The sequence below is a fragment of the Candida theae genome (assembly GCF_024610275.1).
Source record: "Candida theae strain CBS 12239 chromosome Unknown scaffold22, whole genome shotgun sequence".
Taxonomy (NCBI): domain Eukaryota; kingdom Fungi; phylum Ascomycota; class Pichiomycetes; order Serinales; family Debaryomycetaceae; genus Lodderomyces; species Lodderomyces theae.
Genome location: NW_026261494.1, coordinates 84,413 through 107,140, shown reverse-complemented (window position 1 = coordinate 107,140; position 22,728 = coordinate 84,413). Strand labels below are relative to the sequence as shown.

General features: G+C 41.8%; 12 protein-coding genes across 12 annotated transcripts; 8 read left to right on the top strand and 4 right to left on the bottom strand. All coding sequences in view use genetic code 12, as the record gives it.

The window, feature by feature from the left end:
* Positions 1–36: 36 nt before the first annotated feature.
* NAR1 (Nar1p) lies at positions 37–1,593 on the top strand (the record flags this gene model as incomplete). The annotated part of the gene is made up of 1 exon (XM_051754782.1): positions 37–1,593. The coding sequence occupies one exon, from the start codon at positions 37–39 to the stop codon at positions 1,591–1,593; it is 1,557 nt and encodes a 518-aa protein (XP_051606304.1).
* Positions 1,594–1,945: 352 nt separating this feature from the next.
* KGF57_005191 (uncharacterized protein) lies at positions 1,946–2,653 on the top strand (the record flags this gene model as incomplete). The annotated part of the gene is made up of 1 exon (XM_051754781.1): positions 1,946–2,653. One exon carries the CDS (start codon positions 1,946–1,948, stop codon positions 2,651–2,653), a length of 708 nt encoding a protein of 235 aa, XP_051606303.1.
* Positions 2,654–2,807: 154 nt separating this feature from the next.
* ERG27 (3-keto-steroid reductase) lies at positions 2,808–3,845 on the top strand (the record flags this gene model as incomplete). The annotated part of the gene is made up of 1 exon (XM_051754780.1): positions 2,808–3,845. One exon carries the CDS (start codon positions 2,808–2,810, stop codon positions 3,843–3,845), a length of 1,038 nt encoding a protein of 345 aa, XP_051606302.1.
* Positions 3,846–4,119: 274 nt separating this feature from the next.
* Positions 4,120–7,948, bottom strand: KGF57_005189 (uncharacterized protein; the record flags this gene model as incomplete). Its single annotated transcript, XM_051754779.1, has 2 exons — positions 4,120–4,177; positions 4,236–7,948. 2 exons carry the CDS (start codon positions 7,946–7,948, stop codon positions 4,120–4,122), a joined length of 3,771 nt encoding a protein of 1,256 aa, XP_051606301.1.
* Positions 7,949–8,071: 123 nt separating this feature from the next.
* KGF57_005188 (uncharacterized protein) lies at positions 8,072–8,758 on the top strand (the record flags this gene model as incomplete). Its single annotated transcript, XM_051754778.1, has 1 exon — positions 8,072–8,758. One exon carries the CDS (start codon positions 8,072–8,074, stop codon positions 8,756–8,758), a length of 687 nt encoding a protein of 228 aa, XP_051606300.1.
* A 53-nt stretch (positions 8,759–8,811) lies between these two features.
* On the bottom strand, positions 8,812–10,494 carry SRP54 (RNA-binding signal recognition particle subunit; the record flags this gene model as incomplete). The annotated part of the gene is made up of 1 exon (XM_051754776.1): positions 8,812–10,494. One exon carries the CDS (start codon positions 10,492–10,494, stop codon positions 8,812–8,814), a length of 1,683 nt encoding a protein of 560 aa, XP_051606299.1.
* Positions 10,495–10,601: 107 nt separating this feature from the next.
* KGF57_005186 (uncharacterized protein) lies at positions 10,602–10,949 on the top strand (the record flags this gene model as incomplete). The annotated part of the gene is made up of 1 exon (XM_051754775.1): positions 10,602–10,949. One exon carries the CDS (start codon positions 10,602–10,604, stop codon positions 10,947–10,949), a length of 348 nt encoding a protein of 115 aa, XP_051606298.1.
* Positions 10,950–10,966: 17 nt separating this feature from the next.
* KGF57_005185 (uncharacterized protein) lies at positions 10,967–13,282 on the bottom strand (the record flags this gene model as incomplete). Its single annotated transcript, XM_051754774.1, has 1 exon — positions 10,967–13,282. One exon carries the CDS (start codon positions 13,280–13,282, stop codon positions 10,967–10,969), a length of 2,316 nt encoding a protein of 771 aa, XP_051606297.1.
* Positions 13,283–13,734: 452 nt separating this feature from the next.
* On the top strand, positions 13,735–15,414 carry KGF57_005184 (MFS transporter; the record flags this gene model as incomplete). Its single annotated transcript, XM_051754773.1, has 1 exon — positions 13,735–15,414. The coding sequence occupies one exon, from the start codon at positions 13,735–13,737 to the stop codon at positions 15,412–15,414; it is 1,680 nt and encodes a 559-aa protein (XP_051606296.1).
* Positions 15,415–15,456: 42 nt separating this feature from the next.
* Positions 15,457–17,121, bottom strand: KGF57_005183 (uncharacterized protein; the record flags this gene model as incomplete). The annotated part of the gene is made up of 1 exon (XM_051754772.1): positions 15,457–17,121. The coding sequence occupies one exon, from the start codon at positions 17,119–17,121 to the stop codon at positions 15,457–15,459; it is 1,665 nt and encodes a 554-aa protein (XP_051606295.1).
* Positions 17,122–17,537: 416 nt separating this feature from the next.
* KGF57_005182 (uncharacterized protein) lies at positions 17,538–19,037 on the top strand (the record flags this gene model as incomplete). The annotated part of the gene is made up of 1 exon (XM_051754771.1): positions 17,538–19,037. The coding sequence occupies one exon, from the start codon at positions 17,538–17,540 to the stop codon at positions 19,035–19,037; it is 1,500 nt and encodes a 499-aa protein (XP_051606294.1).
* Positions 19,038–19,434: 397 nt separating this feature from the next.
* SLN1 (Sln1p) lies at positions 19,435–22,689 on the top strand (the record flags this gene model as incomplete). Its single annotated transcript, XM_051754770.1, has 1 exon — positions 19,435–22,689. One exon carries the CDS (start codon positions 19,435–19,437, stop codon positions 22,687–22,689), a length of 3,255 nt encoding a protein of 1,084 aa, XP_051606293.1.
* Positions 22,690–22,728: the final 39 nt, after the last annotated feature.

Sequence of the window (22,728 nt, the reverse complement as noted above, 5' to 3'; positions counted from 1 at the left end):
TAGTAATTGCACTTTTCTTATTGGATTTTGTCAATAATGAGTGCCATACTATCAGCAGACGATTTAAATGACTTTATATCACCAGGAGTAGCATGCATCAAACCAGTACAGGACACAACCCGCAAAACAGATGCGAATGAGAACGGAGAGGTTGAAATTCAAATAGATTCCGAGGGTAATCCACTAGAAATATCCAAGATTGATGGCAAACAAACCAACTTGACACCAGCTCAAATCTCTCTTGCTGATTGTCTTGCTTGCTCAGGATGTATAACATCCGCTGAGGAGGTTTTGGTTGCGCAGCATTCACATCAGGAACTCGTAAAGGCATTGAAATCACCAGATGATAAAATATTTGTCGCCAGTATATCCCAACAGCTGCGTGCTTCGTTGGCTACGGCTTATGGTCTACTGGTGGAGACTATAGATAAGCTATTGATTGACTTGCTAGTTAACAAAATGGGGTTCAAGTATGTTGTGGGGACATCACTAGGCAGGAAATTGTCATTGATAAATGAAGCAAAGCATGTAATTGCGAACAAAAGTAAAGATTCGAAGCCTATACTATCGTCGATATGTCCTGGATGGGTATTGTATGCTGAAAAGACTCACCCATTTGTGCTACCCATGATCTCAACTGTCAAATCAGCACAACAGATTACCGGATGTTTATTAAAGACATTGACTGCGCATGATTTTGAAGTACCCAAATCACAAGTTTATCATTTGTCAATTATGCCGTGCTTTGATAAGAAGTTGGAAAGTGCCAGGCCCGAAATGTTTGGAGACACAACTCCAGATGTCGATTGTGTATTGACAGCAAAGGAATTGATTGCACTACTCGAGGAGGAGAATTATCAACTTGTTCCCAAGATAAGTCCACCAATAGTAAATAAACCGGTAAGCGAGGTTTACAAGTCAGTAGCACCCAATAACTGGCCATTTGTTGAATACTCCTGGTCAAATGATCCCGGTTCTGCATCAGGCGGATACGCTTTCAACTACCTTCGATTATTACAAGACGACATGGTATTACAAGGACATAATGAGTCAGACTTTTCAATGAAGATAATACGAGGCAAAAATTCAGATGTTTACGAAATGAGACTTTTGTACAAAGAAGACAAAATTGCCAGTGCAGCAATTGTAAATGGATTCAGAAACATTCAAAATCTAGTGAGGAAACTTAAACCAGATGGAAAGAGTACAGGTAAAACCAACCCATTAGTTGCGCGCAGAAGAGCAAGGATGAAGACGGAGCTGTTGCTAGTGGAAGAAACAGCCGACCCTTCTAAAGTTGACTACGTTGAAATAATGGCATGTCCTAGTGGATGTATCAATGGCGGTGGTCAAATCAGACCCCCGCAAGAAGTTACCGAGAAGGATTGGATTGATGAAGTGTTGACCAAGTATAATACTGTGCCAATTTTTGACTTGTCTTTGCATCCACAGGAAGTGCAGTCCTTTATTGAATGGAGCAATTCGTTTGAGCAAGAATTTGGAGTCAATGAAGATAGGTTGTATAAAACATACTTCAATGAAGTAGAGAAACCAACTGACCCGACTGCAATATTAGTTGGATCAAAGTGGTAATGGCTGGGAAGGTATAGAAAGGATGCGTTTTGCAACTGTAGACAATATAGATTATGGTAGTGTAATATGCAGTACTGCAACTACAGCCAATGAACGAATGAATTTTTCCTCTTACTCAAAATGCAGCTACCATCAACTCATAATCAATAAAGAGAGAGAGAAAAGAAAAAAAGAAAAAACTCATACCCACCTTAGTCTACTGGGTTGTACTCTTTGTTGCCATTGTTTGTTAATCTGATCATCACACTCATCTCCCAGGCTCGTTACTAGAGAGATACAGTATAGTGTTGATCAACCCATTTATTTATTCAAGAATCCACATAATCACATCACACCTCGTACTACATACATCATGTTTAGACCCAGCGTGGCTTCGAGGTTACTAAACCAGTCAGCCATTAAACCAGTGGTCACCAACAATAGCATCCGTTTCATTTCGTCATCACCTAGCTTGCTCAAACCGGCATTAGCTGCGGAAACCACAGAGTACCTACCAACGGGAGGATCAACGCAATCTGCATGGCCAAAAGGCTTTAGACAAGCCAAACCAAAGACCTGGGAAGAAGATCATGAATCTGCATTGAGCAAAGCCACAAAGTACTTTTTCTTGAGTGAAATTGCACGTGGTATGTATGTGTGTTTGGAAATGTACTTTAGAAGTCCCTACACGATATATTACCCGTTTGAAAAAGGACCAGTCAGTCCCAGATTTAGAGGTGAGCATGCGTTGAGGAGGTATCCAAGCGGTGAAGAGAGATGTATTGCTTGTAAACTATGTGAGGCTATCTGTCCGGCACAAGCAATCACCATTGAAGCAGAGGAGAGGGCCGATGGATCAAGAAGGACTTACAAGTATGATATTGATATGACCAAGTGTATCTATTGTGGTTACTGCCAAGAAAGTTGCCCTGTTGATGCCATTGTAGAAAGTCCTAATGTGGAATATTCAACTGCCACCAGAGAAGAATTGTTGTACAATAAGGAAAAGTTGTTGGACAACGGTGACAGATGGGAGCAAGAATTGCAATACTGTATTGACGCAGATGCACCATACCGTTAATGCGCATTATTGTGTAGTGTAATAAAAGACAGAGTTTTGATGTTATGATTTCTGGGTAGGCTTTTCATAAGACTCGTGCAACGTAAAGTTATACGATCGCGTAAATTTTTTTTTTTCCTCTTTTTAATTGTTACAATTCAACTCTCAAAGAGCCATGTCATTGATCAAGGACTCTACTAAAATTGTTATCACCGGTACCTCCTCGAACTTGGGATTCAACATAGCAGTCCGTTTACTTGAGCGCTTACCCAATGACAAAGAGATCACGTTAATTGTCACCTCAAGAACACTCCCCAAAGTGAAAGATGTCATTACCGATATAAAAAACTACATCATCAACAAAATCCCTGAAAAAGTCGATTTGGTTGAATTTGACTACTTGTTGGTGGATTTCACCGATATGGTTTCCATATTATCCGCGTATTACGAGTTGGACAAGAGCTATACCCACATTGATTACTTGTTTATCAATGCAGCTCAAGGTGTATATGGTGGGATTGATTGGTTGCAGGCAATTGTCGAAGTTTTACAAAACCCGATCCAAGCAGTCACGAACCCCACTTACAAACTTCAACGGACTGGTGTACAATCAGCAGATAATCTAGGTCTTGTTTTTCAAGCAAATGTGTTTGGGCCTTACTATTTCATCCACAAAATTAAACATCTTTTGGCCAATGGTGGAAAGATTATTTGGATCGGTTCACTCATGTCTCATCCTAAGTACTTGTCATTCAATGATTTACAGTTATTAAGGTCTCCGGAATCCTATGAAGGGTCAAAGCGATTGGTTGATTTGCTACATTTTGGAACATATAAACAACTTAAAAAAGAAGGTATTGACCAATTCTTGGTACACCCGGGAATTTTTACAAGTTTTTCATTCTTTCAATTTTTGAATGTATTCACCTACTATGGCATGTTGGCCTTGTTCTACATGGCTAGATACTTGGGATCACAATATCACAATATATCAGGCTATATTGCAGCTAATGCTCCAGTCGCGGCAGCATTGGGCAAAACGAAACAAACATCGAAAGTTGGTTCTGCTTGTACTAGAAGTGGTAAGGAATACTTGATCGAAGAGGAAGTGGATACCACGGGGCTGGAAGACGTTGCTCATTATTTGGAAACTTTGGCAAATGAATGGGATGAAAAATTCAAAGACCAAATTGTCAATACACGTATTCCTTAATGGTAAATTGACTCTTCCAAACACTTGCACCCACATCCACTTGCACATTCGTGGTTGCCTTCGGACCACCATTCTTTGGCACATTTAGTATGTAGGATATGCTCGCAGTTGCCACATAATGTAAAATTCTTTGTAACTAGCATGCCACAATAAATGCAGTATTTCAAAAACAGACGCTTATTGGTATTCCAAGCATTGGGAAAATTTGTCTCTATTGATGAAACAGTGTTGATAAAAATCTGTGTAGGTAGTTGTTTTTTCCTCTTCCTGAAGCCTACTTTGCATTCATTAGTATCGAAATTGTGGAAGAGATCAATGCCGCCGTAGTTGAACTTGAGTACCTCAAGTCGATGTATAGGAAGATTCCACTCGTATAAAGTCTCGGCATACTGCAGTCGATACTTTTGCATCTCACTGCTATCTAAAAAGTCAGGAAGTAAGGATGAATACGACTCCTCGTATAGATCCAACTCCTCCACATTTTGCATATCAATTGTGACTGTTGGAGGACGCTGGTGCTTGGACTCAGTAGTTGCGACCTTGCCGGTTCTGGATTTGGTTACCAGCATATGTGAAGTCAGCTTTGGCGTTGACGTTCGATACGATGGCGGTTGTTCCACGAAAGAATTTTGCGAGCCGTTTTTGGAAGTCAAGACCGAGAAAGAGTGTCCTACCCTCCTTCCGTAACCTAACCGATCCACAGATTCAGTATGTGAGTTGTACTCGACAGACGAATCCACTGAATGCAGATAGTCGATATTCCTCGCATTCGAATGCACGTCAGAAGCTTTATACGCAGTATAATCAAACTCCGAATGCTTTGCTGGGTCAGTGGTTAGACTTTGATGACTCGATTGTGGTCCAATGCCTAGGACACTTTCACTTTCCAAGTCTAAATCAGAGTAGTGCATTGTATAAGGTGATTTATGCAACACACAAGACATGGTTGCAAGCATTTGCGTATTCTGCCTCTCAACAAAGTAGTTGAAAATCTCTTTGATAAGCCACGTGTAACCAAAAGGATGCATTCCCCATTTTGTCAACATTTTATTTGACTTATCTTTTGCGTTGAGGGTCTTTGCCACACCAAATGATTCAAAAGTATCCCTTGCGTTGTTGCTCAAAATAATCTCCAAAATTCTCCAAACTTGAGATATTTCATCAAGTCCATACTTTGCAGCTATCTTTGCATTATACTGTGCAAGATTCTCTGGAGTGTCTCCAACAAGCTTGTACTCCCTAGCCAACTCTATTCTGTTCGGTAGCAAATGTCCAAAATCGAGTATAACAACAACATTTTTCTTTTCTTCGATGGAATAATGTTTACCCTTCTTACGCTCATTCTTCACGGAAGATCTATAATTAGACAAGCTTTCGCCGTGACTAGTGAATTTCTTCAATGACGATTTGTGTCTGCTTCCACCGGAGACAAATCGAGATCCTAATCCCACATCCGGTAATAACGGTCCCGGGACTCTGCTTCTAGACGAAGCATCATGTTTTAATATTTCCTCCAAATCGTCATCGAAATAATCATCTGAAGATGAAGTTTCAGAGTGGTTGTCCACTTCTGACAATTCCGAGTCTGTATCACTGTTATCTATTGCTTCAAGTGCAGGTGAGCCTGCATCAAGCGATGTGGAAGGTAATTCCAAATTAGAATGTTTCTGCGATTTCAGTTTGTGAGGGCTATTCTTGGAAACTGTAACACTTTGGTTATCTTTGGGTATAAAGAAACAAACCAACAGACCGTTCGGTGCCCAAACGGCTCCACATCCTTTTGGGATTGGGGTGGAGTCAAAGCTGTTTTGTCCTTTGTAGTCGGCTGAAACAACGGTGTCTGCGCTAGGTGCAACCTTGTACAGGGACGTGCTGACGCTGGCAGCAGGAATTAAGTCATCATATTCTTCATCCTCTCCTGACGAGTACCCACGGAAACCGGGTTGCTGGTTTATCAAGTCGTCTACCCAATCCTCATCCCCAACCTCCGGAAGAAAAGAGGCATCGTCATCCATCACCTCTCCTCGCGTCTCCACCATTGCCTCGTCGTCAAGATCCACCTTTTCGCCCAATAGGTACCGTAAACATTGTTCAAGACAAAACTGTTGGTACTTGTTAGTGTAAAATTGTGCAATTTCTTCCAAGTGGCTTTCCATCTCTAGTTTCACTTCCTTGGTTAATTCATGTGTTTCTTCAATGCTAAATTCTATCGAGTTTTGTTTCTGCAACCTGTGAAATTTCCTTTTCAGGAAACCGTTGTCAAACTCAATCGGCTCAAGATACGGATAAGCCTTCGGGAAGCTTAGCACCACGCGAATGAACACCAACTTCAGTTCTGTAATGTTATCAGCCAGTCCTTCCATGTGAGAATCATTTACACTAGCGTCAGCTTGACTTTTAAGTTCAGCTTCTTTACCGTCTTCGCTAATAACGCTCTTGTCCTTTGTCGAGTTTGCAGCTGTGAGTGCCAATCGACTATTTTCTATAGAATCCACGGACTTTCGATGGCTAGCAGCTTTATGGGTGAGAAAAGGTACGGGACCTTTAAGACTAATCACCAAGTCTCCTGTTGATACTGAAATTTTCTCAAATCTGATAAATGGGAACTTGTGCCCCACTATACTAACCTCTTCACCCAAGTTAGAAGGACTTTCACCGTCCGCGTGTAATGAGTTATTTTTGCGATCTGCGCGTTCTGCATGCCCCAAACGAACTCCAGAAATCCAGTTTAAATGATCTAGTTGGCTAAACTCCAGTCCTAAATTTCTATGCTTTTCTAATATTTGATACGACGTCAATGCAGACAACAAATCGCCGCCGTTTGTTTTCGCCAAATCATCGATTGTAACCTCTGGTTCTTGACAATAGGTTCTATAGTCGAGTGGAACCTGCTGTTTCTCCGGCTTTTCAGTCGCAGTGAGATCAGACTCCAGATCGTTCTTGAAAACATTGAAGAATGTTGGATCGTAGTTGACCAGCCGATACAATTTATCATCACTAGGCCATAGCTTCAAATCGACATCCAGATCTGACCAAGTGACCAACTGATACTCTTTCCAGTTATTTTTTGACTCGAATCCGTTGTATGATTCATGTCTTGTTCTCCATAGAAAATCCTTTATGGGTCCATGATGGCCGACGAAGCTGTAGACAGAAGATCCTTTATATAGTTGTGTTTCTCCAGTGGCCAAATACTGCTGGTAGGCTTCTTCGTAGTTTACAATGTGTACTGCATTATTTCCTCCCCTCAACGGCATGACACCACACGCTTTGTCAGACCCAAAGGGCAATGAACGGGCTCGAGCAATTGCAAAGTCCTCCTCGATAACAACACTAGGTTCCATGCCATTTCCAGTCGCACTGCCAAAGTAGTTGAAGTCAGAAATAGCAGTTTTACCTTTGTCACTTTCCAAATCCCAAAATTTAATTGAGCGATCATTGGAGCATGTGATGATATTTTTCAATCCTTGACTAAAGTCAAGTCCATTTATCTTACCTTGGTGGGCTTTTGTAATTTTAAAAACAGGAAGTGCGCCCTTCCGAGTATCCCAGATGTAAAGTGAGTTATCATGGGTCAGGGCAATCTCATGTGGATTTTCATGGTTCCATTTCACTTGAATTGCACCAGCTCTCCAATCGGCCCATTTTGCAACCGGTTTTCTAGGAGTCCTCATATCCCAACAAAATGCAAAGGTATCAATAGAGCAAGTCGCTAGCATTTCCGGGTCGAATGGGTGAAAATTGATATCTGAAATTGCCCTTGAATGTGAGTGGAGGATATACTCTATGGCGTTATTCGACGGTCGATTCAAATCCCACAAGAGCGCTTTCTGGTTCGACGTTGATATGCACCACGACGGCTTGACGGTACCGTGTGGAGACCATTGAACATCAGCAACTTCCCATGAAGTTATATGATGTAACCAACGCGGAGGCGTGAATGGATCGTCCATGTCGATTACGAACAAGCCCCTCCGTCCGGCTAACACTGCGTCTCTACCGTTTGGAGATAGCGACATGGCACCAATTGCACCGTCCACCCTCAACAGTAAGGACTTTCCAAAAGTCGGGGACTCATATGGATTTATTAGTCGAGTAGACATTTAATGTGGTGGTGGTGGTGGTGTTGGTGGGGGTGCCTGGTAATAAAGAAGGAAAAAAAAAAAAAAAACCAAGCACCAAAATGCCAACAATGGCTTATTACTTCACTAAGCAGATCACTGGTAATGACAGAACCGATTAACAAAGATGTCGAAATGGCTGATGAGGAGTTTGATGACTCCGAGGAAAACGTTATTGATATGCCAAGTACAACAGATAGTGTAGCGGAAACCCAGCAGAAGCAAACCAAAGCGGAGAGATCTAAGCAAAGACAGCAATCACTATCAGCGGCAGCAGCCGCTACTGCAGCAGCAGCTTCATCATTGATTCCCGACTTACCTGATCTCACACGTAAAGACAAAACACTTAAGGAAGTGCTAGATATGATGGATGATGAGTTTGCACCAATAATACCAGACGCAGTGACCGACTACTATTTGGCCAAGAACGGATTCGAGTCTTCTGATGTGAAAATTAAAAGGCTTATAGCATTGGCAACGCAAAAGTTTATCAGCGATATAGCACAGGACGCTTATGAATACAGTAGGATTAGAAACGCTAGTGCGGTGTACAATTCTTCCAATCCTCAAGTGAGAGCAAAACAGCTACTTCAAGGACAACAATATGCAAATCAACAGACACTAGCAAGCAATGGCAATGCTGGTGCAGAGAATCCAGAGCAGCAATCTTCTCAACAGTCACATTCAACTGTTGGAAACCAACAGGGCAAAGTTGTGTTGACTATGGAAGATCTTAGTAATGCACTTAGCGAGTATGGCATGAATGCCTCTCGACCAGGGTTCTACAGGTAGATATGAAATATAAAACACGAGTGTTATAGATTACGTTTGTAAGGGTTGTTGCGTTACATACCACCCATCCCCCCAAATTGTTGCATCATCTTTTGCATCATCTGTGGATTCTTCATCATCTCTTGCGCCTGTTGCATCATCTGTGGGTTACTTCTCATCATTTGCTGAGCCTGTTGCATCATTGCAGGATTGTTCATCATGCCGGCTAGTCCACCTGGGCCTCCAGCACCACCGGCGCCTAATCCGCCACCTCCTCCACCTAACATGCTCATTGCTTGCTGCATGAAGTTTGGATTCGATTGCGCATTCTGCATCATTCTTTGCATTTGAGAATTTCCTGCAAACGGACCACCAGGCTGTCCACCCTGACCTTGTGCGGCAACTGCTGACTTTGCCATAGACGACATCATTCTGTGCTGTTGCAAAATCATTTCGACTTCAACTACACTGCAGCCGGAACCTCTTGCTATCCTCACAATTCTACTTGGCTCTTTGATGAATATCCGGCCGTCACTTTCCAACTCCTTTGTCGTCATCGAGTCCATAATGAATATCATATTTCTAATCTTGTTGGATGTTTCCTCCTCACCCACTTGCGACATGAGACCTGACATACCTGGAATCATAGATGCAATATTTGTAAGGGGCCCCATTTTCATAAAGTTGTTCATTTGATTTTGAAAATCCTTCAAAGTGAATTTTCCTTCCTTGATATTCTCAATTGTCTGTTTGTGCCCTTCGTCTTGGTGCAAGTTCAACGATTGCACATGCTCAATAAGCGATTGAATGTCACCAATACCCAACAACTTTGATATAAATGTCGTCGGTTTGAACACTTCTAAATCGCCAATATGCTCACCTGTACCGATGAACACTATAGGCGTTTTCGTTGCTGCAACTGCTGAGATTGCACCACCACCTTTCGCATGTCCGTCCATCTTTGTCAAAATTATTGAACCAAAATCAGAGCTTTCCTTAAAAGCCCGGGCTTGTGACTCTGCAGCTTGCCCGATGGATCCATCCATGACCATAATAGTCTGACTAGGATGCACAGCCTCGCCTATTTGAACCATTTCGGTAAAAAGTTGCTCCTCTTGTCTATGTCTTCCTGACGTGTCCACGATAATAATATCAAACCTTTCTTGCTTGAATTTCTGTACACCCTCGGAGGCAATCTTGACTGGATCTGGTTCCAAGTAAGACCCGTAGTATGGTATATTTGCCTTTATTGCGTTTTGCTTCAATTGATCGAAAGCACCTGCTCTAAAGGTATCGGCACAAACTAACCCCACTTTGAACCCTCTTTTTTTGTAATATACAGCTAGCTTTGTACAAGAAGTGGTTTTCCCTGCACCTTGCAAACCCACAAACATAATAACATGACTGGATTCTTTTGAAACCCTCACTTTTTTCCCATTGATGGTCTTGGTGGTGGCGGAAAGCTTTTTCGGCTTCGGTGGTTCAACGTGGGAATCCACCAACGCACACAACTCATCATATATAATCTTTTGCAACTTCTTCCTCCTATTCTGAGATGAGGTTTCCTTTAATACATTTTCGCTTTCAATTTTGTCTCGTATATTACCTCTCAATTTGGCGACAAGTTTGACGTTGATGTCAGATTCCAACAACGCAGAGCAAATGTCCTTGATCATTTGTTGAATTTCGTCATCCGAGCCCTTCTCGACGGAAGAGAGTGCTCCTCTGAGCCTTTCACCTAAGTCAGCCAAAACCATGATGAAGTTGATGGACGAATGGGGACAACGTTCTTTTCTTTTTTTTTTTTTTTGTCTTTTTTTTTTTTTTTTAGATTTCTATTTTGCAGAAAGGTGTGATTGGAACCATGACAACCACCTCACAAGACAACACGAGTGAAAAGAGGACAACTGGTGATGCGGAAAAAGGCAAGCCCAAAGTGAATTTTACTGACGGTGGCGTTGAAAACTTCAAATTCTACCCCGATGATCCAAAGAATCATAGACACAAATATAAATGGACCGCCAAGGAGGCTTCTAAATTTTACGATCCATGCGAGGAGAGCAGGCAGGCGTCCATGGATTGCCTTTATCGAAACCAGGATGACAAGTACGTTTGCCAGGACTTTTTTGACGCTTATAAGGAATGTCGCAAAGATTTCTTTAGGAAGAAGAGACAAGACAAGATAGATGGAAAGCCTGGATGGGGATGGTAATATATATATATATATAACTATACTGTATCGAATACTGGTAGGTTGGAAGTGGCGTATCCTGTAAGTTTATCAACAACATGCTCTGGCTCATTTTCGAAGAACCGTTTGTTGAATGTGTCTGAGTTGACTGGAGCTGGCTCCTCTTCGAACAAATCAAAATCGTCGTAAACATACGTATTTCTTCCTGTGTTTTCATTGAGAAATGGGTTGGTTGTTAGTATGATACCAGTGGAATATCTAGCCGCGTGCCTGTAATGCAAATGAGAGAAAGTGTTGTGAATTTCCAACTTGCCGGTTTTTTTATTGACTGAACAAAGGAGGTTGGCTTTTGTGTTTTCCGTTTCATCCTTTAGGATGTTGTTGTAGACTTTTCTATAGTTGTCGATGTATTTACCTTCGCCGTGGTCTAAGATGGTGTTGATAAATGTGTCCAAGTACTTTGATATATCAACCTCGAGAGTAAACAAGGCGTAATTTAGCTGCAAGTTAATTAGAGTATGGCAATCTTCTCTGGTGACAATCTCTGCCAACTTCAATGATAAATTTCTTTCCCAGTCTTCCACAAAGATATCATTGTGCCTCCTCGACCTTCTCTTGTCAACTTTTTCTGAGGCTGGTGCAAAGTATTTGGTGATTTCGGGGAGATTTGACTTGAACTCCCTTGTCAAATGTAGAGCCTCTGTTTTCTTTGACTTTCTGATTTGAATATCAGGAAATTTGGCCAAATCCTGGTCCAAGTGTTGAAGAAAGTTATAGAAAAATGTTTCCCGAAATTGAACAAAAGGATTGATTTTCATCCATTCACAGAGTTGCACCTTGACCTTATTGGAGCTGAATCTCGCAGACAATGGTCTCTCCAGGCTTAAAAATCTCAAATCGTTGTTCCTAAAGTCAACTACTCTCCCTTCAAACGGAATATGCACTGCATTAACTTGGAGTTTCTTGAAGCACACGTTGTCATCCACCGATATGCGGTCCAACACATTCAACTTTCTAATTAGGATTTTGTTTTGCGGTAGCTGATACGAATTGTTTGACATGCCACAAAAAAACTTTGCAAAATTATGCATTTTGAGAAGTAGTGACTCTAAGTTGCCTTCTGGCTCCAAATTGAAAACACCCTCTACACCCGAAGTGACACTGACTACCTTCATATCGCATGAATTAGGTTCGGAGCAACCAAGACTCACATGATAATTAGATCCTGATTGAAAATAACTCGACTGTAAACCATCCACCAATACACTTTTATCAATACCGAGATACGGATATGAAGGGATACTCAAGTCCCCTGCCTTGCTTTCAACCTGGTTTGTCTTCTGACGTTTGTAACTTGGTCCTTTCTCACTTTTGGCTCTCTTTTTTGAAACTGGTGGGGCGGGCAATGCTCTTTCAAGGAAGAGCATCTTGTGGATTCGTTTCCACAAAAACTCGTCCATCATTTGGTCCGCATTTTTATTGCCGTCAAGCAGACTCCCTTGCATGTGGTTTTTCAAGCTAGCAAAATAGCGAATACTGAATGGGTTGTGAATATCGGTGGGAAACAAGGGAGAAGATTTCCTTTTGCTCAGCATAGTTTCCAAAACCAAATGAATTTCTCTTTGCAACAATTTCGCTTCCGTGTCAAGTTGCGTGTAAGCTTTCGGAACCTGATGTTTTGCAGCCCCGAGACCATCCTCTTCATTTAGCATACTTCTTATGCGTATTGCATTCTGCCGCCTTAGTGGAACACTCGTGGGTCGGTTTTCCTGGGGGCTTCTGGCAGTAGTCAATAAGAGTCTCTCGTTGGGCACAAAAGTGGTTCCTTCCATGAGCAGCTCCAAAGCTTCTTCGTCATTCTCGCTCATTTCATCCTCGTTGTTGATGTCCTCGTCGGAATAGTAGACCAACCCCGCGTCGTCATAGTGGAAACTTTGATCGTCTTCATCCTCATCTTCCCCGCTTGTCTCAACTAAATACGCCTCCCTGCGTCTTGACCGTGACAACTCTCTGGAGAAATTTCTCAACTGCGATGGTATATTATTCAATGTTAAACTTGTATGACTGCCGTCTCGATTGACTAATCTGTTGAAGTGATTTTGTAGTCTATGTATATCATTGAAATGACTTAGTATACGAGCTCTGAATAAGTTCTCCTCGTTTGTCTCCAGCCTTGAACTGTTGTCCCGCAACATAAGATCGGATACAACGTTTAATGAGTTCAAAGTTGGGAAATCATTCGAGGCGTTACGAAATCTCCTCTGCGAAGTTCGTGCTTGCTGCTGCTCTTGCTGCTGATGATTCTGACCGCGATTCTCAGTCAGCGATTCCGAGGGTGATGATGGAGGCGGCATTTCCTAACTACTGAGTGCAAGAAAGACACTGGTCATCAGAGCGTAAAACGCAACTAAAAAATGAAGGAGAGATCTGCGCGCTACCCATTCGAAGAAGTAGCAGTTCCACAATAGACTCTCGAGTTGTAAAGAGATTTTCCTCTTCTGTCATAATGACAGTTACTTCTGGATATACCTCGTCTGTGAGAGCACAATGGCCATGAGCAATGAGTCCTCCGCAGAATTTTTGCAGGTTATTCTTAAAAAACTCTGTTCTCCGTTTTTCCTGTTCGCTTAATAAAGTTAACTCCGTGAATGAGCGGAGATATTTCCCCTTTCAGTTTTGTACTACAGCTTTTGCAGTTAAAAAATAAATATTTAAAAAAAGAGCCGTACGCCAAATCCCAAAGTTCAACAAATAGCAATCTTACACCTCAACTTCTTGCAAGTGGTCGGAGCTTTGCTATTGAAAAATGGAAACTACAACAGCGGCTAGTGAGCTGAATCCACTTTTAGACTCAGAAGCGGTTGAAGAGTACGCGGCAGCTATTGATGACAGTGAATCTGACGAGGAACTCGCTTGGATTCAAGAGCATTTGGATAATCATAAGGAGACATGCTGGCTCACCAGGCCATCGATGTTTCAGTTATGTTTTGTCTTAATTGCCATTACGTTGGCAATGTCCATGGCTGAGGGTACCCGGAGAATTGTTCTTTTCAAGTTGGCTTGCAATTCTTCATTAGATTCAAAGGGGGTATGCTCACCCGTGGATACACAACTAATATTGTCAACATACGATCAATATGCTTCACTTGGAACCACCCTTTTGTCGTTTGTCGCGATATCTCAATTCAGCTTGTCCGATGTCTACGGGAGGAAGCCGTTTCTAGTGACGGGAATTGTGTCATTTACTGTTTCAAATTGTCTCTTGTTTTACTTGTACCACTACGAAACATTCAAATTTAGCTGGTTGGTTGCTGCATCTGTTGTGTCAGCTGCTGGTGGTGGCTATGCGTTGATCGCCACAATAGTCAACACCTGTGTGATAGACTTGAACGCAAAACCATCGCAACGGGTTAACGCTTTAGCTCGGGTGGCTGCTTTTACCAATGGGGGACAATTCTTGGGGCCAATCTTGGGGACTCGGTTGAGTGCTTGGGCAAAGACTGCATATGACACTCATCCTGGTCAACAAATTCATATAACGGGTATCACTCAGAGCTCAAAAGTTTTGAAGAGTGAATTTCTTCTTTTGAAGCTCGAGTTAGTTATTGAAATTGCTATTTGCTTGTTTGTGGTGTTTATTTTCAGCGAAACTCGTACCCCAAAAGCGTTGGCAAGATCACGGGCCAATTCAATAGCAACTCGAAGTTCGTTGGAAGTTAGCGAGAGAAGTATTATTCAGCGAATTGGCGCCGCTTTTGCTCCATTGAGAGCGTTGCTTCATGGAGCCGGCCGAGTTAGGTTTATGGTTATCTCTTTAACATCGGTGATTGTCCTTGATCAAGTTTTGATGATTGGGTTCAGTCAAGTTATATTGAACTGGGTGGTTTTCAAGATGGACTTTGAGGCTGATGATATTTCATACGTCATTTCAATCTTTTCAATATCTAGAGTCATCAGTCTCCTTTTGTTGCTTCCATTTTTTCAAAAGGTTCTTCAACGATGGTTTAAATACAATGTCTTGAAATCGCAATTAGACATGATTGACTTGGTCTTGATTGTTATCGCGTTGGTTGTGGACATTGGAGTGTTTGGGCTTTTGTATCTTGCAAGGTCTAAAGCCGACGTGTACGCTGCATTGTCATTGTGGTCGTCTGCTTCTTGGACAGTTCCTGTTTTGATTGCAACCGTGTTGAAATACTTCCCCACAAGCAAGGTTGGAGAATTTTACTCTGCTCAAGCTTTGCTCCTGAATATCCTCATGGTGGTTGGCCCACTTATGTTAATGGACGTATACAAGTGGTCATTAAGGAACAACTGGGACAACTTTATCTTTTTAGTTTGTGGAATTCTTATGGCCATGTTCATTGCAGTCATGTTAACTGGCAAGGCAGTGTCGAGATTAACGAGCAGCACCAAAGAGGAGGAGGAGAGAGCGGTTAGAAGAACTACGTCAGTGAATTTTGTGGGTGCTGCAGAGGATATTTAGTTCAGTTTTTCTTAGAGTTTTAATACATTTTCATTTATCCAGTTAATTGATTCGTTTGAGCTCCTTATCAGTTGTGTCCCTGTTCAAACGTAAAACTCGTTTACACAAGTACACAATTGCAATAAAAACTCCCATCCAAAATGCATAGAACAAATACACAAGATTTGCTTGTCCCACATTCAACGCCATCTCGTAGATCCAAGTGACTATAATTGGCGACACTAAATTCATCAATGACACAAGCAAGGTAATCCCGCCATATACTAGTCCCGGATTGGCATTGAAAAACTTGATAATTGTAGAGTCAAAAACAGGGCCAATGAACGCATCAATTGAAAAGAACCCAGCGGCAACATAAAACCCTTTGCTCTGGGAGAGATAAAATGCAACAAATACTGCTATGGCAACTGCAAACGACAGTAGCATTAAAACATACTCCACCATATCAAACAGACGGTTCAATGGTCTCAAAGAAAAGACCCCTCTCAATATTGTTTTTTCGAAAAATGGCAAAACAAAGACAAGGGAGATGGCACGGGAGACGGAGATTGTCGATAACAAGTAGGAAACATTATTTGACTTCCAGTCGAACTGGTATTGCCCATACTCAATGACAACCTGGTTCAAAGAGAAAATCAACGTTTGATACAATGCATAGATCAACACCAAGGACACAACCACAAATCTAATTGTGAGTAAGCTATGCATTTTGTTTACTTTTGCCACACCACTAGGGTAGGTAAGGATCTTGATTGGCTGAATAATGTCTAAGCTTTTGAATATTTGACGCAATACTATGCGTTTCGTTTCAAGATCAGACACGTTATCCTCCAAATCACCCCTTCCATCTTCCTCTAGCACTTGTTCCACCAACCGCTCTTCTGATCTCTCCTGTGCAAGCTCATTTCTTGACTCTGGGAATAGGGTAACAACATAAAACAGAAGCACAAGCAAAGCCAATAGCTCAAACCTCAACACTGTAAAGTCACCTTCGCCTGTTGCCACGTTGCTTGATTTGTTACCGGCTGCCCAATTACCGATCAATGTGCCAATCAAAGGCCCAAACAGCTGCCCTATAAAAGTGGCCGACGAAGCCAACCCAAATTGGTATATCCTCCTTTCTGGAGGAGTGAAATCGGAAACGTACAGTTCAGTTAACGCTCCTATGATATTTACTCCACCAAATAAACACGAAACGTAGTTGGCGAGAAGTAGCTTTCCAAATTGTAAACCCTCGTAATTTCTGAAAAGGTAGTATTGAAGCATACGTGAAACGGTTATAGTGATTATAACCATCACAAAATAGAACTTCCTACCATATACACTAGACACCTCGCCAAATTTTGCAATTGGAATCAACGCCGTGGCAGTAGTCCCCACCAAAAAGTATTGATTAAAGCGCGCCACCACGTAAGGGACGTCCTCCTTGCTCTTGGTAGATTCTAAGGCTTTGGAGTAGATGAGCGTTTGTCGCGTGCCTTCTGCACTCGAGGAGCTCAATGTGAGCAACCCTATCAAAAAGATTATCGCGTAAACACTAGGACGCGAGTAGAAGGGTTTTGTTGAATTTTGTTGAATCTGTTGCTTGACGTAAGTTATATCATCATCCTCCAGGTCTGATGAGACCCGGTGGCGATCGTCTATAGTGTCGCGATGAGTTATTTCATGGTTTAGAAGAGGCTCGCTCTCGTAGTGGTCTTGTGGCATGTCTATGGCTCGTATTTATATCTATTCTTGGTGAGTTTATTGTGTCTGTTTTTCCTCTTTTTTATGCTTTTTTTTTTTTTTCATCAATTGCTGTAGCAAATTGCGCAGCGCAAATCCATTCAAGAAATCACACGACATGTTTTGAATGATTTTTGGTCGACGGTTGAAATATGCGGCAGTTCTGGTGGTTTTAATCACATCTATGTAGTACTCCTTTAGGAAGATATATGAAACCCTCTCAACTTCGCTTTTTCATAATACTTTGCTGCTTTTTCATATCTTGTCGGAAGTATAACACCGAAGCTGGATCGAGTGCAAAAAGCAGGAAAAAAAAAATAAAAAAAAAAAAAATATAAAAACCGAATAAAGTTCTGCATTTGACTCATTCCGTTTCCCAGTACACTTGTTTTCGTCAAATGTCAATAACAGAAGAGATTGAGTTGGGCAGTGCTCATATATACTCGAGAAACCCGAATGGAGCTAAAGCAGATTCGGTAACACCTGCTGGTGAAGAACCTTGCACTTTGGAGCAGGATCGCACAGAGGAATCTGTAATAGAGTTCCAGGCCACATCCGATGTTAACTCCTCCTACACCACCAATGACACCCATACTAGGATCAAAAATCTACAACCTTATACCGTGTTGGTCGGTTCCTTCCTTGGACTAATTGTCAACCTCGGGTTGATTAACTCGATCGGAGCTGTGCAGTCGTATGTATCTGTCCACCAGTTTAGTGGGTATTCTGCAAGTACAGTGTCCTGGATATTCTCAATCTACCTTGCATTGGCGTACGCAGGGGCCTTGGTATCTGGTCCGTTGTTTGATTCGAAAGGAACACTATGGCTTCTTATTTATCTGACGTTGTTTATCTTCGCGGGGTTGATGGGGGCAGCAAATAGTTTTCAAATTTGGCATTTTGTTCTAAGCTTTATAAGCTTGGGTATTGGTAATGGATTAGGAATGGCACCTTTGGTGTCAGTAATTGGCCATTGGTTTAGTCCCAAAATCAAGAACCTGAGCAACACCATGGTCGACGATGACAAGTTGGAAAAGTTTGAGGGAATGAACACCAAGTTAGGTGTTGGTGTTAGCACAGGACTCGCAACTGCGGGAGGAAGTATTGGAGGATTGGTATTCCCTCTAATGTTGAGAAAGTTGTATCTACTGGTGGGGTTCGTTTGGGCGCTACGGATTTTGGCGTTCACGTGCTTGGGGTGCATGATTTGCTCAATTGTATTGGTGAAGGAGCGGTTCAGAAAGGAAAAAAAAACTAGCACAGTTCAATTGAGTGAGTGGCCAAGTAAATTTATCAATTTTTGCAAAATCAAAGACACTAGATTCCTATTCATTATTTGTGGTGGGTTCTGTACCGAGCTTAGTCTTGTTTTATTGGTCACGTACTTTGCCAGTTATGCCATTGCCCATGGAATGAGTGAATCGGATTCATTGGTGTTGATTACCATTTGGAATGGTGTTGGGACGTTGGGAAGGTTCTTGCCAGGTTTGGCTAGTGATTACTTTGGCAGGTTCAACATAAATGTTATAATGCTAGTGGGCTACTGCTTGACAATCTTGGTGTTGTTGTTGCCATTTGGAAACAACCACAAAATCCTTTATGCATTTAGTGTTTTAGGAGGTGTATTTTCAGGTTCAATACTCAGTCTCCTTCCAGTTTGCTTGTCACAGATATCCAAAGCTAACGAGTTGGGTAAAAAGTACGGAATTTTGAATTTTTACCTTTCGTTGGCAAACCTTTTCGGTATCCCAATTGCTGCAGCCATAATCAAGCACGGAACAGCTCATGATTATGACAACTTTATAATCTTTGTTGGCTGTTTGTCAGTAGTAGGGTTGATTTTTTGGGTACTTGCAAGAGTAAGTTTAGTGGGAATCAAGTTGAATGTTAGAGTGTAGCTCAGCATTTAGTATTTTATAATAAATATTATTCTTTTGAACGTAGAGTCAGGTTTTAACGCCTCGGCCGGCGGTTGCATCGTCGTTTCTTGGCGTTATGAAGAAAAAATTGAAAAGATGCTTCTACTTGCATGTTTTGAATGTATTATAATTTTAACATAGTGGACACACTATGTTATTCTTTCTAATATAAAACTCGCGTAAAGTCTCTTCAATTCACTACGACAATAAAGCTTTTTTAAACATCACCGATTTAGACTCACATACAATCTTCAACACAGCGTATACTCCAGCCGAAAAAAAATCTCGCATTTTACAAAACAAACCACAAACTGGCGCCTTGCATGATCAAAGGCATGAACCTCACACTTCCTCAGGTACACTTGCACACACAGATATGAGAAGACTTAAGATAGGAATACGACCGCAGCTTATAGTCCTCGTGTGCTTTGCATCTTTGTTTTCTCTTTTGATTTTGGGAGTTGTCACTGGACTATATTTCAGTAAGAACTTGACCCAACTGAGATCAGAGAGATTATACGTCATATCGCAATTAAAATCGACCCAAGTGGAGCAAGCGCTAGCCTTTATAGCTTATCAAGTGGGGACGCTCTCGTCTATTGATGCCATAACCACTCCATTATCACAATACAGAGCTGGTAACAACTCGAATGCAGTCTTTTCCAGCGCTCAAAACACTTTGGACCAATTTATGTCATCCACTGAAACTTTTGCTGCTGCTCGGCTTTACAACTTGGATTTGCAAGTACTGGCTAGTTCATATAACAACGGGACAAGAGTGTCGCAACATGCTACAGACAATTTGTTTCCGTTGTCACAAAACAGCTCCATCCCCCCAGCACTACTAAATTCTACTGGGTCGGACTTTTACTTCACCGGGCCCTTGGGTAACGACTCCACAGATGTATACAGCCCTTATTTCTTCGGGGTTACCCTTCCTGTCTACACCAACTCCTCGATAATCATTGACAAACCGTATGTTTCTGGTTATTTGTCAATAATAGCCAGTGCACAAGCAATTCAGGATTCACTTAATGCGACAAGTGAAGACTACAACGTGATTGCTGTGAAGCCACTTTATGGGGCGTTAACGGACCTCGTGGATACACTAAATTCAAGCGAGCGAGCTTCAGCTGCGGTAGGGTTCCAATTGGTGTTTCCTGTGCCAAACTCTTTACTCCGACCAGGCGAGGTGTACAATATAAACTCATCGACGTCTGTAAGAACTGCCATCCGTTCACCTTCAGGCACATCTACCGACGTCCAATCATACTCGGGAGAAAAGGTTGCAATTGGCTACAGACAGATTATGCAAAACAATCTTTTGTGGTCAATCGTGGTTATACAACAAAAATCGGTTTTTAACGCACCGGTGGACAAGCTCAAGAAAATCATTATCGGTGTTGTTTTTGGAATAGCAGTGCTCATGTGTTTAATCACGTTTCCCTTAGCGGTTTGGTTCATTCGGCCAATTACTCAATTACAAAACTCGGCAGAGTATATTTCAAAGTACAGAAAGGAGCGAATACTTAGTGAAAAGATTGCTCTCGACTCAAGGAATAACAGCGTTACCTCGACCGTAACCTCCACATCGGGGTATTCCACTGGAGTACGGCTACCCACACGGATTCAAACATCAAAGAAAATCTTCAAGGATGAGCTTACCGAGCTTTCAGAAGCTTTCAATATCATGACAGAGGAGCTAGATAAGCAGTACAATCTATTGGAAGAGCGGGTGAAGCTTCGAACACGAGAGTTGGAGGCATCCAAGATTCAAGCAGAAGCTGCAAATGAAGCCAAAACTGTGTTTATTGCAAATATATCACACGAGTTGCGCACACCATTAAATGGTATTCTAGGAATGACATCAATTGCAATGGAGGAAGATGATCCAGAGGCAATACATGACTCTTTGAAGTTGATATACCGCTCTGGTGAACTACTATTACATATATTAACTGAGTTGCTAACATATTCGAAAAACACACTAAACAGATCGAAGTTGGAGAAATCTAATTTTCAAATCCTTGAAATTGTTTATCAAATAAATTCCATATTCAATAAGCTCGCTGTTGATCAGCGAGTTAATTTCAAGATTGTGGTGAAACCGTGCCTTTTCCGCAAAATGATTCTTTATGGTGACTCAAATAGAATCATTCAAATCATCATGAATTTAGTCTCCAATGCGTTAAAATTTACGCCCGTAGATGGATCAGTTGAGGTAGTTTTTAAGTTGCTAGGGGAATATGATTATGATAGATCAGCGGCTAGCGATTTCAAAGAAGTTCACCTTGCACATGATAAAAGACCAAGTCCCTCCAATCACAATACCGTCTCCACTTTGGTTCAACTGAGCCAAGCGCCTTTTGAAGAAGTCGCCCCTAGGAAAAGTGCCGATGTTGACGACGCGCAGAGCATTGTGACCCTCTCAACGGTCCAATATGAAAACGCTCTATTTCAACAGCAATTTTCCAAAGAATCTCCATCACCCAGATCATCCATATCTGATCTCAAATCTGAATATGTCATGCCTGAAGCCAAAGATTTCAAAACCTATCACACATTAGACAAGAAAGAAATCACTGACGGTCACAAGTCGTACAAGATCAAAAATATGCATCACCCAAAGACATGGGTTATGCAAATTGAAGTTTGTGATACTGGGTCGGGTATTGATCCAGCTTTACAGGAAAAAGTTTTCGAGCCATTTGTTCAAGGGGACCAGACGTTGAGTCGAAGCTATGGTGGTACGGGGTTGGGGTTGAGCATCTGCCGTCAGTTGGCCACAATGATGAGAGGAACACTAACCGTTAAATCAGCAATTGGAAAAGGATCTACATTTGCTTTAGTTATTCCATTGCCCCAAACGGCTGAGATTGTGATTTCGCCAGAGGATCTTGAATCGTTTTGTGATGATGAGTTCAATCCAAAGTCCAAAATGAACAGAAGAGTCGCATTTGGGAACGTAAGCTCCGGTGAAGATCCAGCTGAGACGAGATTGACTCGTCGCAAATCTACCGGATTGAAGTTGACACCATCGTCCATTGCTTACGCAAGAGGCTCTACCGGTACAGCACAAACTTCAGATGTAAACAGTGGATCGCATACGCATAGCACTGCATCCACCCCAGTAGAATCTGTAGTTACAAGTCCACAAACTGCACAAAATCAATTATCCAGCTTTAAAATCCTTGTGGCAGAGGATAATCAAGTCAACCAGGAAGTGATTAAAAGAATGTTGAAACTTGAGGGATTTACAAACTTGGTAATGGCGGCAAATGGAGCTGACGCTGTTGAGTTAGTTGAACAATCCATGAAGCTTGAGGAGGATCGACAACAATTTGATTTGATATTTATGGATATTCAAATGCCTATAATGGATGGCATCACAGCCGTCACCAAAATACGGCAAGACTTGCATTTCACGAACCCGATAATTGCCCTTACAGCGTTTGCCGACGAGAGTAACATCAAGGAATGTCTAAATTGTGGAATGAATGGGTTTTTGTCAAAACCAATCAAGAGGAACAATTTGCGGAGCGTGATTAGTAAAAACACCAACATTTTGGTGCATGAGTCGGTAATTACGCCAATATCGGGTCATTCACAAAAATGCTCCTATTTTCTGTAAAATGGCGAGTGCCGGAGAGGATTGCAAAAAACATTTAGA